The sequence below is a fragment of the Geotrypetes seraphini genome, chromosome 3 (genome assembly GCF_902459505.1).
Source record: "Geotrypetes seraphini chromosome 3, aGeoSer1.1, whole genome shotgun sequence".
NCBI lineage: Eukaryota > Metazoa > Chordata > Amphibia > Gymnophiona > Dermophiidae > Geotrypetes > Geotrypetes seraphini.
The window spans coordinates 144,435,211-144,453,214 of NC_047086.1; the positions used below are offsets into that span (position 1 = coordinate 144,435,211).

Here is an 18,004-nt window from a genome sequence, read left to right on the forward strand (position 1 = left end):
ACTGTTAGTCTTTAACACATTACGTATGTTTAGTTTCTGCTTATTTTGCTGCCCCCTTAATTGTATGTAATTTTAATGATATGTTCATCGCTTAGAAATTTGAGTAAGCGATTAATCAAATATACAATAAACTTGAACTTGAAACTCCTTGGGGGTGCCTAAGTTATTTGCTTCTGATGTTGCTTCCTTGAATACACCTATCTCACAGGAGGAGGTTCATGGGGGTCATAAAACAGTTATTCTTATGTAAATCACCCGGGCCAGACAGATTCAGTGGTGAGTTTTTTCGGCTCTTTCAGGGACACATCGCTGACCTGCTCTGTCGGTTTTATCAACAGGTTATTGAGAAGGGTCAATTTCCTGCAGTATCTAACCAGGCATTAATTACAGTTTTCCCTAAGCCAGGTAAAGATCACAGCCTAGTTGAATCTTATCGTCCTATCTCATTAATAAATGTTGATTTAAAAATCTTGGCTAAAATTTTGGTGGATCGCTTGGCCCCTCTTATTCTGGTGGGTGAGGATCAAGTTGGTTTTGTGAAGGGCCGTCAGGTGTGGCATAATGTCCGTAAGTTGTTATTAACTCAGAAAAGGCATTTGATTGGGTCAAGTGGATCTTTCTCTTTCCTTTGTTAGAGCGCTATGGGATTACGGGATACTTCTGCGTTCCGTGCAAACTTTATATTTTAATCCTGCGGCTGCGTTATTGGTCAATGGTCAAGTTTCTCCGGTATTTCCAATAGGGAGGGGGATCCGGGAGGGTTGCCCGCTCTCCCCTTTATTGTATATTTTATTTGTAGAACCCTTATTGATACAGATTCAACAGCATCCCGACTTGCCAGGAGCCCGCTACTCAAAAAATCTATTGAGCGCTTGTGCTTTGGGGCTCCCTCCCTATATCATTGACAGGTCGTATTTATCTATATAATATTATGCTGGTTCCCTGCTGGTTATATCTCTTGCAGACCTTGCCTTTATGGCTGAAACAGTGTGATCTGGAACTTTGTGTATTTCTTTGGGGAGTAAATGGCCCCGGTTATCTTTACAAATGCTGATGCTCCCTATGGCTAGGGGGGGGGGTTCGATCTTTTGGACCTTCGGATCTATAATTTAGCTTGTGGACTGCGGGTGTTGACAGATTGGTGCCTTGAAACATCTATTTCACTTAATTTCTCGCTGGAAAGGGATCTATTGGCGCCCCTTTTGGGGTTATATCTTCTTCATGCTCCCTCTTCACACTTGTCTGCTTTTCTGCTGTCTGGGGAGGGGGAGGGAGAACTTGAACCCCAAAATATTTCCGTTTCTGTTGCTCATTTGTTTGCTGTGTGCCCCTGCAGTCTGGCATTTCTCATTAACCCCTCTCAGTAGTCCTTCAAACTTGCCATTTGGACATAGAGGTAAGTTTAAAGGACTACCTGGGAGGTGGGGGGCAGAGAGAGGAATGCTGGAAACTGCAAGGAAAGTAGAAAGAGGGAGAGATGCTGGACACATGGGGGGGGGCTAGTTACAAAAGAGAAGGAAGAGAGATGGGACACTTGTTGGATCCCTGAGGAGAGAGGGAAGGGAGTAGGAAAGATGCTGACTCAGGAGAGGGATAAAGGAGGGAAGGAAAATAAATGGACAGGTGCTTGCCTTGAATTGTGGGGGGAGATGTGGAACAAGAGGAAGGAATGAGTGAGAAGAGAAGCTGGAAATGGGAGTGGGGGTAGGGACAAAGAGGGGCAATGCTGAATGCAGATGGGGGGAATAAAAACATAAAAAGCTGAAGTTGGACAGAGAGATAGGGATATGGGCACCGAGGGGATATGGTAGGATGGAAGAAGGAGATTGGAGGGAGGTGACAAAAGGGACCTAATGCAAGGACTTGAGAGAAGGAAGCTCATAGGTAACATGGGGTCCGGGGATAGGGGTTGGAGCATAGGGAAGTGAACAGGGAACTGGTATGACATTGGGGCAGAGCTTGAATACCCCTCCCCCCCCCAAAAAAAAAGATAAAAACATCATTCTGATGCCCTTGCCATCCCCAAATTCCTACCTTTTATATAAGGCTCTTTTTTACTAAGCCACAATAGAGGTTTCTACTGTGGCCTAGAGCGCTAAATGCTTCGATTCTGCTCAGACGCTCATAGGAATTCAGAGCATTTAGCGCTTCAGGCCATGGTATTAACCTCTACTGCAACTTAGTAAAAAGGGAGGGTGGAAAAAAGTAATTCTGAGGGCTAGGTCTGTCAACAACCTTGGGACTCTAACTCATTTCATAAGGTACAGGGGAGAGTGACTGGCATCCCAGCCATGGCACACTTGATCCCACACTGTACTAGTGCTAGGGTCAGACTGCCGAATAGGGTGTAGAGGAAAAGAGGCAAAACAGAGAAGGGGAGCAAAAGCAAGCAAACAGTATACAGGAAATAAATGGATAAAATAAACACAAAACAAACTGAAGAGCACTTTCTGAAACGCAGCCCATTTTTTGTCCGTTTTTGAGCTATGCAATTAATTTCATTCTTCAAGGGAAGATTCATTTACTGTAGCTTATTCCCTTGTCAAAACTAATTTAAGTTCATTAATTTTGACACAGGAATAAGCTGCAGTAAATGAACAGTGCAACAGTAGTAATAATAATAATAAATTTATTCTTTTATACCGCCATTACAAGAGTTCTAGGCGGTTTACACCATAAGAAACTGAACAATCAGCGAAATACATTCATAGCATAAAAATAAAATCATTATAAAAAGTTAAAAATGAATTATAATCTTAAAAATAGTAGTGACCAGTGGGTGACCAAAGAAGTCCAGTTCATATTTGTGTTTTTTACTGTATTATGTTTTTTTAGTGTATAAGAGTTTGAAGAAATCCTTTAGTCATCCTTTAGGCCATTGGTCACCTCCATTGTTGTACGGTTGGGTTTATTTATTTTAAAACATTTGTATTATCCTGTCCTTCAGGTAAATTTCATAATAACATATGACATAACAATATTGATTGTATTTGTAATGCTTTATATGTACTGGATGTTTGTGCATTTTGTATTGAATTGCTATTTGCTGTGAATTGTACTTTTATACTAATAATAATGTACATGGAGGCCATTGACAACTATGTCTAAAGTGAGAGGTTAGATTTAGAACCCCTTTCCTCTCCTGTTTTTCAGGGAACAATGCAACAAGTGACTAATCATAGTCCATGAAACAACTTGCTCTTAAAATTTGCTAGGCGTTAACCTGATGCTCAGTTTGTTTCTTACAGGAAAAACCTGCTGAGTTTCTTTTTCCCTGTTCTTGTGTGAGACCATCATGCTGATACTTTTTATTCTGGTAGTGTGCTTAAACTTTCATGTTGAAACATGTATATTCCTTTTCTCATTATTCTTGAGTCCCAGATTTGCATTTGCATATCTACAATTGCATTGTGACTACTATTTGCCATTTATGATACTCTATTCATGTATTCATGGACCCGCACATTTAAAAATCAGCTTTCTTTGCTTTCACTGTGTAGTTTTGACGTTTGTTTCCAGAAATGGCTACCAAGTAACAAGAAGAGTGACTTACAAGCATCTAGTACCTGTACTCCAAAAAGAAAGAACCATGTCATGTGTCTGAGTGACAAAATATGTGTTTTAGACAGACGTCTGTTTCTTCTATCAGCTGCAAGTAATGTGAGTGAATCAACAATCCTATCCATCCGGCAAAAGAGGATGATATTACTTTACATTACATTAGAGATTTCTATTCTGCCTGTGCCTTGCGTTTCTAGGCGGATTACAATATAGAAGATATCTGGGCATTTCCAGTAGAATTACATTACAGGAGAAGAGTGAAATACAGATAACAGTAAAGAATTACAATACAATCAAGATCACAGATGATGTTACATAACTACTGAATCTAGTTACATCGTGTGGAGAGTAAAGAATTGCAATACATTCAAGATCGCAGAAGATGTTACATAACAAATGAATCAAGTTTCGTCGGGTAGAGAGTAGCATCAAATACCTAAAAGTGAAAGTGGTTACATAATGATGTTGATTACATGACATTGGTTACTTAATGTTGATGATATAGACTGTTGTGGTGTTTAGTTTGAGGGTTGGACAAAGTGTTACTATATGGTTGGTGTTCCCAATGTTGTTGATTGGGAACTCATTAGATGGCCATTAGAGAGATGGAAGATATTTTTTGAATAGTAGTGATTTTATATTTGTCTGTTTGTTCACAAATCCGCACTAGAAAGTTCAAAACAACATCTGTGGTTCATGATCAGTCAGTGGAAAAGATGGAAAAGTGATTAAATTTGTGGAGAATGGAAAAAGAAAAAGCATAGTGGACACCTTTGTTTTTATGATGTAAGCCAGAGAGATTTACAGACATGTCACCCAGGGGAAGGAAAACGTGAAACCTTTTTCAGTGAGTTCAGGTTGGCTAGCACATTTTAAAAAGCGATATGTGCTAAAAAAAAATGTAAACCTTTCTGGGGAGGCAGGTTTGTCTGACAACAAAGCTGCTGAAGAATTAAAAAAATACTTGCTAAGTGTATTTGAAGAAAAGGGATATGTGCCAGAGCAAGTCTTCAGTGTGGATGAGACTGATTTGTTTTATAAGCAGACTGGGAAACTGACATATATAATGAAAGTGGCAGCAAAAGCCCCAGGATACAAGGCATTTAAAGATTGCAGCACCTTGCTATTTTGTACCAATGGCAAGGGTGATTTCAAATACAAAACTCTTATGGTCTACAGAGTCCAAAATCTTCATGCACTTAAAGAAATCGCGCTGTTGTAGGATTGGTTCAACAACTGTTTCATTCCAGAAGTTGAACGTTATCTCCACCATAAAATCTTGCCCTGAAGGTATTGCTGATTTCTAGTGCATTGGATATTATAGGCTTGAGATTGGGTTACTTCCCTGAAACTGCAAGTTTCTTGCAGAAGGCTGTTATTTACATCTTTCAGCTCTGCCTCCTTCCCCAGTGGGCTATCCCTTGTTTTCCCTTCTGCAAGTGAGTTGAGAAGATGTCTTTCTGATCTGCTCTGAGTAGATTTTATTATTTAAGGGTTTTTTATTCCATTTTTAAGGCTTGCGGTGCTTAAAAGGACCCCCAGTAGTTCTGTTCTACCACTACTACTATTTATCATTTTTATAGCACTGAGGAGCGTACGCAGCGCTGTATGATCAACACGCAATAGACAGTCCCTGCTTAGAAGAGCTTACAATCTAATTGGACATATAGGGGTTGGGGAGTTTCTTGCAGAGAGAACGATAGGATGGACCTAGGTAATTTTGTGGTGAGTGGGAGTTGAAGGCAGCATCGAAAAACTTGGCTTTTAGCTTGGATTTGAATACTGCCAGAGATGGCACTTTACATAATGACTCAGGCAGTTTGTTCCATGTATACGGTACAGCAAGATAGAAGGGATAGAGTCTGGTGGTGGCAGTGGAAGAGAGAGGTTATGGTTAGGAGGGACTTGCCAGTGAACGGAATTCACTGGGGGAGCATAGGGGGAGGGAAGTGCAAAGAGATATTGAGGGGCTGTAGAATGAGTGTATTTATGTCAGTAAGAGGAGTTTGAACTGTATTCGGAAATGGATGGGGAGCCAGTGAAGTGACTTGAGGAGTGGGCTTGGTGGCTCTCATGGAATATAAGTCATGCGGCAGAATTTTACACAGATTGAAGGGGAAAGAAATGGTTGAGCGGAAGACCTGACAGAAGCAAGTTGTAGTAGTTTAAGTGAGAGATAATGAGAGTTAATAAGGGTTTTGGCAGAGTTCTCAGAAACGAGAGGTAGGATTTTGGTATTACATCTTTAGCCGAAAGCCTTTACTCAAAAGGTTTCTGATCTCCAAAAAATATTCAGATATCCAACTACTACTTTGACAAATGCCAAGACATCAGATACTTTTCACCCTTATCAAGCCAGTTACTGCCCTTTTCATAGCACTGAGACAATTTTGGCAACCTTACTGCTTTTCTCCCCCTGGGGTTAGAAACATAGAAAAGTGACGGCAGAAAAGGGCCAAAGCCCATCAAGTCTGCCCACTCTATTGACCCTCCCCCCCTAGCTACCCTTTGAGAGATCGCACTCTGATGACCCATCCCCTTAACTCTACCCTCTTAGAGATCCGAAATGAGCATCCCATCTGTGCTTAAAATCTGGCACGCTGCTAGCCTCGATCACCTGCGCTGGAAGCTCATTCCAATTGTCAACCACTCTTTCGGTGAAGAAGTACTTCCTGGTGTCGCCATGAAACTTCCCGCCCTTGATTTTCGGCGGATGCTCTCTTGTGGACGAGGGTCCTCTGAGAAAGAAAATATCATCTTCTACCTCGATATGACCAGTGATATACTTAAATGTCTCAATCATGTCTCCCTTCTCCCTATGTTCTTCGAGAGAGTATAGCCGCATTTTGTTCAGCCTTTCTTCGTACGAGAGATCCTTGAGTCCCGAGACCATCCTGGTGGTCATTCGCTGAACCGACTCAACTCTCAGCACATCCTTATGGTAATAGTGGCCTCCAGAATTGTACACAGTACTCCAGATGAGGCCTTACCATGGTTCTGTACAATGGCATTATGACTTCGGGCTTCCGACTAACAAGCTTTTCCGGATACAACCCAGCATTTGCTTAGCCTTGGATGAAGCCTTCGCAACTTGATTGGCAGTTTTCATGTTTTCACTAATGATCACCCCCAGATCTCATTCTGTTGCAGTCCTAGCCAAGGTTTCTCCATTCAATGTGTACATTCTGCACGGATTATTGTAGTCAAGGTGCATGACCTTGCATTTTTTAGCGTTGAAGTTAAACTGCCAGGTCGAGGACTAATGTTCCAATGAAAGCAGGTCCTGCATCATACTGTTGGACAGATTGCTGTTACTTACAATGTTACATAGTTTGGCATCATCAGCGAATAATGTTATTTTACCTTGAAGCCCCTGAGTCATGTCTCCTATGAATATGTTGAAAAGGATCGGGCCCAAGACCAAGCCCTGAGGCACACCACTGGTCACCTCCAACGTTTTAGAGGGGGTACCATTAACCACTACCCTCTGAAGTCTACCCTCAGCCAATCGTTGACCCATGCAGTTAGTGTTTCACCTAATCCCATCGATTTCATCTTGCTCAATAACCGGCGGTGGGGGACACTATCAAAAGCTTTACTGAAGTCCAAGTACACAACATCCAGGGACTCTCCCAAATCTAGTTTTCTTGTTACCCAGTCAAAGAAGCTGATGAGATTGGATTGGCAGGACCTACCCTTGGTGAATCCATGTTGGTGGGGATCGCGAAGTTCCTCCTTGTCTATGATCGTGTCTTAATTTTCATTTGATTAGTGTTTCCATGAGTTTACTCACTATCGATGTGAGACTCACTGGCCTGTAATTCGCAACCTCTGCCCTGCAACCCTTTTTGTGCAGAGGAACAACATTAGCTGTTTTCCAGTCCAAGGAAACTCTTCCCGTACTCAGGGAGAGATTGAGGAGTACGGATAACGGTTCCACTAGGACATCACTGAGCTCACTGAGCACTCTGGGATGTAGATTGTCTGGTCCCATGGCTTTGTTCACCTTGAGTCTTGATAGTTCGTCGTAGATGTTACCGGGTGTAAATTCAAAATTCCGAAACGGGTCTTCCGAACTCCGCTTTGCCTGCAACTGTGGACTGGACTCCGGTGCCTCGCGGGTGAAGACAGAGCAGAAGTATTCATTTAGGAGTTCGGCTTTATCTGAATCTGATTCTACATAGTTCCTGTCTAGTTTCCTAAGGCGCACTATCCCATCAGTGTTTCTTTTTCTGTCACTAATATACCTGAAGAAGGATTTTTCCCCCTTCTTAATGTTCCTTGCTAGGTTTACTTCAACTCGATGCTTGGCCTCTCTGACTGCCGCTTTGACCGCTTGGCCATGTATTCTAATTTAGCCTCCCTTGTCTCCGAATGTTTGTAGGAAATGAAATCTCGTTTCTTTTCTTTAACGAGGTCTGAGATCTCTGCGGTGAACCATTGTAGTCTATTTTTTCTTCGCCATTTGCTTACTGATTTTATGTAGCGGTTTGTTGCTACGTGTAGGGTAGATTACAAAGTTGACCACATAGCCAGTTGGTCTGAGGGCCAGGGAAAAAGTCTAGATTTGAACCGGGGAGCAGTGCAAGTGTGTCCCCAACAAAGTGCAGCCATGATGTGGCTGTAAAATGCAAGAAAGGACCTTGTGAGCATCTGCACGGACCGTCTAGACATCCTGGTCAGGGTTTTCCCCCTGAATTCATCAATATAATTAACAAGGGCCACATAGAACCTTTGGGGATTGTGGCCCTGCTTGTGCTGGGAGGGCACCCTTTCCCCCCAAATGAACGCAATTCCCCATCAACAGTGCATGCACAAGATGGGGAAGTTCAGTCTGAGGATGACTGCGACAAAATGGGCTCCATTTCTTTTTGTGATTTATGCTTTTATTGAAAAATATGCATACAAATCAAGAATTCAAACCAATGATACAACAAATAGTAAAAGTACAATAAAGAAAGATTGAAATCAGCTTTGTAAAAATCAGTAATACTTCCACCCCCATCCCCCAACACAAACATTTCAAGTCATTCAATATTCCATTCCCAGGCTCTACTCGCTCCTTCCCACTCTGCCGCAGGTGCCTCTGAAGTTCTAATTTATAATTGTGATTTCCACCAATGATCAAAATTACGCCATATTCTAGTGAAACTCCTCCATCTATTATAGTTTAAATCTGTAAGTCTATAAAGTGTACACCAATCACTCAACTTATGCACCACCAATTCCCAATTTGGCAAGGTCGGTAGTTTCCATGTTGCTGCCAGCACCAACCTGGCAGCTGTCATCATTAGTTTAGAAAAGGCCACCTCCCCCTCTTCCCGGTCTGAATCATAATGATGTAAGAAAGTCATCTCGGAGGGGCACACATCCCTACCCAAAGTCCCAAACAGAAGTTGAAAAATTGATACCTAATAAGGAATGATGACCCACAAGACCACCACATTTGCAAATACAATCCCATCTTTATTTATCTATTTTTTCAATTTTCTATGCTTTTCTCCCAGGGGAGCTCAGAATGGTGGTGAAGGGACAAAAGCGCGCAAGACAAACGCGCGCCGACAATTCAGCGCAAGACTTCAGCGCGCTGCAGGAAAGCCTTCTTTTAAAGGGCTCCGGGAAAAAGTTAAGTTTCCAGTATAATGTGGGGTTACAATCCCCCAAACCTCCCCCAACGCCAGTGTGATCCCTATTAAGTAAAGTTGGGGGGTTCCCCACCAACAACCCCCATCAGAGCCCTTTAAAAGAAGGTTTTCCTGCGCTAAAGTCATGTGCTGAATTGGCGCTCGTTTGTCGGCGTGTGTTTGTCTCGCGCGCTTAAGACAATGAACCTAGAATGGTTTGCATGATTTCCAAATCCCCTCCAACATTGCCCATCAGTGTCCCCTTCATCTTAACCTGACACACTGGCATATAGTACCATCGAAAGAGCTTTATAACCATTTTCCACTAGTGTGGTGGCTAAACCCAGGGAGGACTGAATGATGCTATGTACACGCCCATTCCTGCAGCAAGATCGGTCTGTTCAGATAAGCCACCCAAGCCAGCATATATTTTAGTTTCAAACCATTTTATTAGAAGTGAAACAGAGCAAAAGAAAAATACATCATCAAAACATACAGAACAGCACTAAAACCAAATGCATCGTATTGAACACAATTGCATAGTACGCAATAAAGCATCTCAAGTAAGCTACAAATGAAATATGCACAATTGTAATCATTGTAAATATCCATTTCACCGTCAATAACATCCTTACATAATCCCCCCATCTCCCTCTAATTCCCTCATCCCCGACCCCCTTCCCTAGCTAGTACACATACCCCCCTTCTATTTAAGAAGCACATGCACCTAAGGCTTACGATAACTTATTCAGTAACAAAATTTGCCCCCTAGAATGCAATTGACTTATATAGGATTGACATACCAACAAATATGCATCCCTTTGTTTCCTAGTACCCTGTGCCTCTCTGGCCTCCCAACAAGCCAGTTGGTGAAGTTGATTTCTCAAACACCAATAGCCACGGGGCTCCCCCACAGTCCAATACTGCAGGATACATTTCCTCGATATTTTAAACATTTTAAACCCTGTGTCGTAAACATATTTTACGACACAGGGTCTTCGCACCATTTGACATTGGCCCATAGGCTCCTGGTACATCTAGAACCAACTGTGTCACAGAACATCAAGAACCAACTGTATCACAGAGCCTCTAAAAGTGATATTCAACAGCAACTCAATATAATGCGCAATATGGTGCCAAAAACGTCTTATAACGGGGCACAGCCACATTTTTACCCTGCCCACATTTAAGACACATTGCTATAGGCAAACCCCCACAGCTGTTTCTAGGTGAAATAAGCCCCATGTATAACCACTTTCATGCAGCTGCGAACTGGAAGTCAAACAGGGAATTCCACAAATAGTATCAATGATATTCCTTTGCATTAAAGTCACTTGAAGCTCCTTCTCCCATCAATATATTTTTGAACATCTCTGGGTGATAAAAGATGGAATAAGGCCTTATAAATCCCCGATACTGTGATCTCATGCTCAGCACCCTGCAATAAAGAAGGTACTCAAGCATTTTTCCCTGTCTGTCCTGGCAGGCTCACAATCTTTCTAATGTAACTGGAGCAATGGGGTGGGGGTGGGGGGTGGGGGGGAGAATTAAGTGACTTGCCCAGAGTCACAAGGAGCAGGGTGGGTTTGAAACCACAACCTCAGGGTGCTGAGGCTGTAGTTTTAACCACTGTGCCACACATATAATGCTACTTTAATAAAGAGAAATTATTTGCATGCATAGTAGAGGCATGAACTTCCTCCCCTAGCAGCCTTCAGTCCCTATGCTTAGCTTCCTAAGAGTAGCCCTTGGTATTAATGCTGTTATGTCATGATTGGGAAGGCACATTAGGAATATCGGGGAGATGAGCTTTACCTGTTCCATACTTCTTGTACTTGCAAAGATGCTTTATACTATGTGCTCATCACTCTGTTTTCTAACTGGAGGTCTCGAGATTTGAATGCTACTGATTTCTCAGGATTCTTACACATTGCAGCATTTAAACATTTTTTTTTATTCCTGTGTAGGCTGAAGCTCAGAGTAAGCAGCAGAAGGAGCAGCTGGATCGTCTGCGGAAAGACATGGGCCCTGTTACATTAGAATCTGGTTCAACAGGTGCATATTCTGGGCAAAAGGTGTTGGTAATGACATGGGGGCATGAAGGGGACTTATACTGGCTCAACAGTAGGCAGGTCTTCTGTAGTGAAGGAGAAGTTTGGCAGAGGCAGGAAACATACAGAAGTCAAAAAATCACTCAATAGGTGTAATAGTGCAATTAATACTTCTAGAACACACACTTAGAATTCAAAAATATGCTCAGAGACACGAAGACAACATCATGGAGCCGCAGCCACAAGAGAAAATTGGTGTGGCAAGTGTAGAGTTGAGGGGGATAGGGTATGAAGCACCTAAACCTGTCATGGGGTGAGCGTCTCATATGATGAGTAGAAATCATTGGCACCACTGATGTCTGTTTAGCATTGGAAAAAGGATATTTTTCTAACAATATGGGGCGAATAAGTCTCACTCCACTTCTGAAAAAACCAGATTTGGATCCCACCATTCCTTCTCATTATCGGCCAATCGCCAATATGCCATTGCTAACCAAATTAATGGAATCAATTGTTGCTAGAAGTACCCAAAGACTCAAACCCTCTTTTCCCTAATTTAAGGGAATAATAGCTGTTAAGAAACTTAGCCAATCTTTCATTTTCAAATTAACGGAATTATGGAATAGTTTGCCAGTTACTTTATGTGGCTTTGACTCCTTCCAATCATTTGGCAAAACTTTAAAAACAAATATGTTTGCAAATCTTTTTGAAAATCACTCCTTTTTTTTATCTATCTTCTCTTATTTATGTTTCTTTTTTGCTTTTCCTTTTCTCATGTATCTTTTAATTATTGTTAACAGTCAAGCTCCTTTTGGTGATGAACCAGTCTACAAATCCACATTTTAGTTTAGTTTCTGATTCTGAATTGAACCTTTTGTATTTGGCACTGGGGGGAGAGGTGAGATGTTAAGAAATTGCCACATGTCATTGCTTGTGTTTGTAGTCTCTGCTTTCGGGCTGTAATGACCATGCATTCAGCCTCTCCTAATGTATTAGGCGTGGAGATGTATGGTCAAATTCTCTATTATGCAAGTTGGATAGTCTCGCATATACTTGCTGTCCTCTTCCTGGCAAGGATTTATAGAGGCAGAAGAAAGCAGAGGGTATGACTTAACTTGTGTTCTTTGTCTTGTTTTAGGCTTTGATGATCTAGAATTGGGCCCCTCTGACCTCATCCTAACACGAGGAAATGTAGATGTGGAAGAAGAGGAAATAGACAGTGATACAGATGATATCGATCATCAGAGTAAGGAAGACACCTATTCACAAAAACCATGCTAGGGCAATTTTATAGTAAAATACTAACAAACTAAACTAAACCTTAAGTTTATATACTGCATCATCTCCACGGATGTGGAGCTCGGCACGGTTTACAAGAACTTAAAATATAGGAAGAGAAGGAAAAAAGGTTTACATGAACTTATATATAGAAGAGAAGAGTAAGGGGGGTAGAATTACATTTTAGTGAAAATCCAGGTTTTCAGTTGCTTGAGGAATAATTGGAGGGAGCCCAGGTTCTACAGCGGGGTAGTAAGGTCGTTCCAAAGACCTGTGATTCTGAAGAGAAGGGATTTTCCCAGTTTGCCTGCATAGCGAATACCGTGTAGAGAGGGGAAGGATAGTTTATACCTTTGGGCGGGTCTGGTGGAGTCAGGTCTCGAGGAATTATAAGATAGTGGGATTAAGGGAGGAAGGATGCCGTGAATGATCTTAAAAGCCAGGCAGGAGCATTTGAAATGGATTCTGGAAATCACTGGGAGCCAGTGAAGTTTGACTAGGAGTGGGGAGACATGGTCAGACTTGCGTTTTGCAAAGATCAACTTGGCTGCAGTATTCTGGATTATCTGGAGTCTTTGAAGACTTTTTTTTGATAGGCTTAAGTAGATGGCATTGCAGTAGTCTAGTTTGGAGAGGACAATAGGTAAAGACCAAAATAGACTGGATGAAGGATCCTATGCAGATTACACTGAAATATTCCAAATTATAAAAATACAGGTAACAAGTTCCTGCTAAACTGGATCATACGCAGCTGAGGCTGGACTCATTTAGAGCACTGGTTTTTGACCTGTGGGCCGCAGCCTGAGCGGACTGCTGGGCATGATGGACCACTGGTCTGACCCAGCAGCAGCAATTCTTATTTTCTTAACCATACACTAATAACATATGAAAATCAAAACAATATAACATTAAAAAAATAAAATGTCCCAGCAGCATGACAAATTCCCACTCTCCCCAATCTTAATTGAGAACTAACTGAGCAAACTACTGAATGCTATAAGTATGTACAAATAGAAAAAAATTCCCATATGTAACAACTTATCCTTACTTGACATTATTTTGGTTTTAGTTTACACCTTTTTTCAGTAGTTGTTCAAGGTGAATTACGTTTAAGTACACTAAGTATTTCCACTGTCCTTGGATGGCTTACAATCTAAGTTTATACCTGAGGCATGGGAGGGTGAGTGGCATGTCCAAAATCACAAGGAGAAGCAGGGTGATTTGTCAGCATGGTGCTCTAACCTTTTCCAACCACTGCTTTCCACATTTATCTCAAGCATGCTGAAAATCATTGTAGAGATTTATCTCTGTTATAAGGTTAATGTTATTTTCAATCATGGTTCTAAAAAGACCAATAGTTAAGTAAACACTCAGCTACCTTGCTAACAAGTTTTATAATCTCATATCTACTGAAGTTAGTGAAGTTTTCATAGAAAAAGAAACAAATCAGGCTTCTCCATGGTGTTTGAATCATGGTTCCCTCCATGCATGTCATTCCAACCTTCTTGGAAAGTTGATGCTATCACATTACATTACATTACATTACATTACATTAGTGATTTCTATTCTGCTTGTGCCTTGCGGTTCTAAGCGGATTACAATTAGAAGAGATCTGGACATTACCGAGAGAATTACATAAACAATGATTCAAGTAAGTTACATGTTATGGTAGAATGTTACAAATTTAAAGATATCAGGAATTTATCCGAGAGAGTTACATAGCAAGATTCAGGTAATTACAAGATACAGTGGGGAATAACATTAAATTCAGATAACAGAAGAGAGTTACCTAACATTGAGGTTATTAAAGGATACAGTGGGGAATTTTTCTGATAAAATTACAAAGCAAGAATCCGGTAATTACAGGATACAGTGGGAAATAACAATATATTCGGGTAACCGAAGGGAGTTACCTAACATTGAAGGTAATTACAGGATACAGAGGGGAATAACAGTATATTCGGGTGAAAGAAGAAAGTTATCTAACGTTGAAGGAGTGGAGGTATTGGATACAGGTGGTACAGGATACAGTGGGGAATTTTTCCAATAAAATTACATAGCAAGAATCACGTCACTGCCATTTTGTAGAGGTCATTCCAGCACTTCATAATCTTTACCAATTGGGATGATCATTGCTTAGCCCTAACATTTTTGGATTCCTTTACCATTTTTTCTACAGATTTCCACTAGAAGTCCTTCCCATGTATTAGAAAAGTGCTATCGAGATACTCCATTATAAGGGTTTGCATAGCATTTGACCTGGATTCCCCTCCTGTAAATCTAGGGATGAGTGTGAGGTTCCATTTTTTTCCCCATGGCAGCTACAGAGAAGAGTAGCAAAAATGATAAAGGGGATGGGACAACTTCCCTATGAGGGAAGGCTAAGTAGCTGGGACTCTTCAACTCGGAAAAGAGATGGCTTAAGGGGGATATGATAGAGGTCTATAAAATACTGAGTGGAGTGGAAGATGTGAATCACTTGTTTACTCTTTCCAAAAATACTAGGACTAGGGAGCATGCAATGAAGCTACTAAGTAGTAGATTTAAAACAAACAGAGAAAATATTTCTTCACTCAACGTGTAATTAAACTTTGGAATTTGTTGCCAGAGAATGTGGTGAAAGCAGTTAGTTTAGCAGGGTTTAATAAAGGTTTGGTTAATTTCCTAAAAAGAGTGGAGTGGCCTAGTGGTAGAGCTACTGTCTCAGCATCCTGAGGTTGTGGGATTGAATCCCAGCGCTGCTCCTTATGACCCTGGGCAAGTCACTTAATCCTCCGTTGCCCTGGGTACAAAATAAGTACCTGTAAGTATATAAATCACTTTGAATGTGTAACCACAAAAAGGTGGTATACAAGTCCTGTTCCTTTTCCCTATAAGAAAAGTCCATAAACCAATATTAAGATTGGAAAATCCACTGCTTATTCCTAGGATAAGCAGCATAAAATCTGTTTTACTCCTTGGGATCTTGCAGGTACTTGTGATCTTGCAGGTACTTGTGACCTGGGTTTGCCCCTATTGGAAATAGGTTACTGGGCTTGATGAACCTTTGGTTTGTCCCATGATAGCTCTTATGTTCTCCTGTCACTTCCCTGAAGCAACTGTCATGACTTCATTCAATATTAATGGAACCTGCTGGTGACCAGAACCCTGATTGCTGTTGTGGGTCAGAATAAATGTTTCCATGGGATAGATATGGCTCACAAGCCATAATTTAGATTCATCTGCCTTTAACTGCAGGGACTTGCATGCCTGCTGGTTTGCTGTGATTTTTAAATCTGCTTTCCTTTTCCAGTCCAGAAACGTGGGTTGTGCCCACCTACCAGCGGATGGGGTGAGAGATTTATGAGCTGTAAGATCTAATTTATTAGAGTTACTGTGCAGCTCAACAAGTCAGTATTCTTTGCCTCCAACAGATGGTGGCAGCTGCCCTGTGTCTGGGTCTAGTGGTGTTAGGCCTGTAGTGGAGCTGATAGCCATGGGAAGGGGCTTCAGAGTCCTCATTAAACTGAAGGGTACATGGAGGAATCTAGATCCCTTCGTTCCCAGATGCTAGCTACCCCCTCCCCGGGTAGAAAAATGAAATAGAAACACTGAGTCCTGGCATGCATTTGTGTGGAGTTAAAGAAGTTCATCTTATTACTATGTAGACAGGAATGTATACCTGTTATTGAAAACCATTTGAAGGTTGCTTAAGTGAGGACTACAGTATGGCAGGCTACAAATGAAAGAGTCTCACTATTGGGTCCAGCAAATGGAAGATTCTGGCACGGGGAGACTAGGATTTAGGGACTGAGACACAGCAGTAGTTGAACTAGTGCTTTTTAGATTTGAATTTTATAGAAGGTGGTCTTCAGAAAACTTGGCAACTGCCAAGAGGAGGAGTATTCAGGGAATTTTATAGTTTCATTTCTTAAAAACATTTTTATCCCACTATTTATATGGTGATTTGATATACTGCCCTTCAAGGAAATTTGATGTTTCGTGAACCTAAGAGCACTGAACAAGCAAGGATTTGTGACTTTGTGTGTGAAGTGCCTTATTGGTGACTTGATATCTAACTGCCTCTTGACTTCCTGGGTATATTCTTGATAGCTGAGGAAACTTGTTGAGAATCTAAGTTTCTCCCTCTTAATTTCTTATTTTGATTGTTTATCTTTTTTCTTTCATGTCAGCAACTGAGGAAAGTCAGGAGGAACCAGCCTTCAGGAACTTTCTACAGGAGACCAAAGTACAGTACCATAGCAGGAACAGCAAGAAGTGAAAAGCAGACTAACAGATAAGTCCTGCTGTTAGAGGCAGGAGAGGAATGAATAATCAGTGGAAAACCTGAGCTTCTGACATCTGCCAGTTGTGGAAATGATCAAGTGTTAGATGGAAGAACACCAAACAGCCTTCTGTTAAGGACACTTTTGAGTGTTTCCAGTCGCTGGAAGCAGCATCTGGTGTCCAGTGTGCTGCAAATATGAAAAAGGTCTAAGAACCTTTGCAGGTCTCTGCATGTTGACTCTTCTTTCTGTTAACTATTTTTGTGGAAACTTTAAGTGTAATTATGTTTTCAAGATTCATTTGCTTCTGGTTTCCATAGGTTGGATATATTTTATCCACTTCATTTTTTGGACAAATTCAACAAAAAGTTGTCATGTATGTCAACTCAAGAATGAAGAAAGCTTATATCCTGCTGTGAGCTGCTGTGTGCCACCCAGGATGCACTGACTTATTGTTGGAGAGCCCGATAAGATATAAGAACTTGCAGGCAGGCACAGAAATAGGCAAAGATGTTATGCTCTTGGTGCCCTCTTTTGAGCAGAGTTCATCAGCAGACTGAGGTACATCTGTTCTTTCTACCCAGCTTTGATATTATGACATCCATTTTTAATTTGTGTAGCTTCAATAAAAATATATTTATACATACATGTTTTAACTTGTGCCTCTTTTGAATGTGTAATTACTACATAGAGTTACAGGTCAGAACAACTCCTGTGGTGTCTGAAAATTGTGCATCTTAAAACCCATGAGGCCTACAAAACTGATATGTTTAGGTATTCCTGAAGAAAGAGTAACCCCTAAGACAGGCCAATTTGTTCCCAAAGGTTATGACTATGGAAGATAGACAATAGAGTTTTTCATGGCCTGATGTCATGATAACTATCTTTGGACAAGCAGGCAGCATATTATCTTACATGTGGGTGTCGTCATCCACGGAGCCTAGTACGGACAGTGCTAAAGGTATACTGTCACTTTAAACTTCTTGAGAAGCTTTGTGACTGCCCACACCACACAAGCGAGACGTTTCTGCTATCATAAGTTTCTTGTGGCTCTGAAATCAATGGAGTCCATTCAGAATCAGAAATTTTGGCTGCTCCCTTTTGCCCCCCTCTCCTGCCAGTTGTTGCAGCTTCTGCTACTACTACTGCAGCCCTAATTTTGTTATGGGAAGAATAAATAAAAAATATGGGTATGAACAGGGGAATAAAGGGTTAAGTTTTAAAA

At 41.2% G+C, this 18,004-nt stretch overlaps 1 protein-coding gene across 3 annotated transcripts in view; it reads left to right on the forward strand.

Annotated features, from left to right (window-relative positions):
* Positions 1–17,425, forward strand: part of GPN1 (GPN-loop GTPase 1) — a 63,424-nt gene extending 45,999 nt beyond the window's left edge. For all 3 annotated transcript variants that reach the window (XM_033938519.1, XM_033938518.1, XM_033938520.1), the window contains exons 12-14: positions 11,153–11,240; positions 12,375–12,482; positions 16,687–17,425. In XM_033938519.1, coding sequence (XP_033794410.1) covers positions 11,153–11,240; positions 12,375–12,482; positions 16,687–16,775 — 285 coding nt within the window. In that variant the 3' untranslated portion in view covers positions 16,776–17,425. The remainder of the gene's footprint in view (positions 1–11,152; positions 11,241–12,374; positions 12,483–16,686) is intronic.
* The last annotated feature ends 579 nt before the right edge of the window (positions 17,426–18,004 follow it).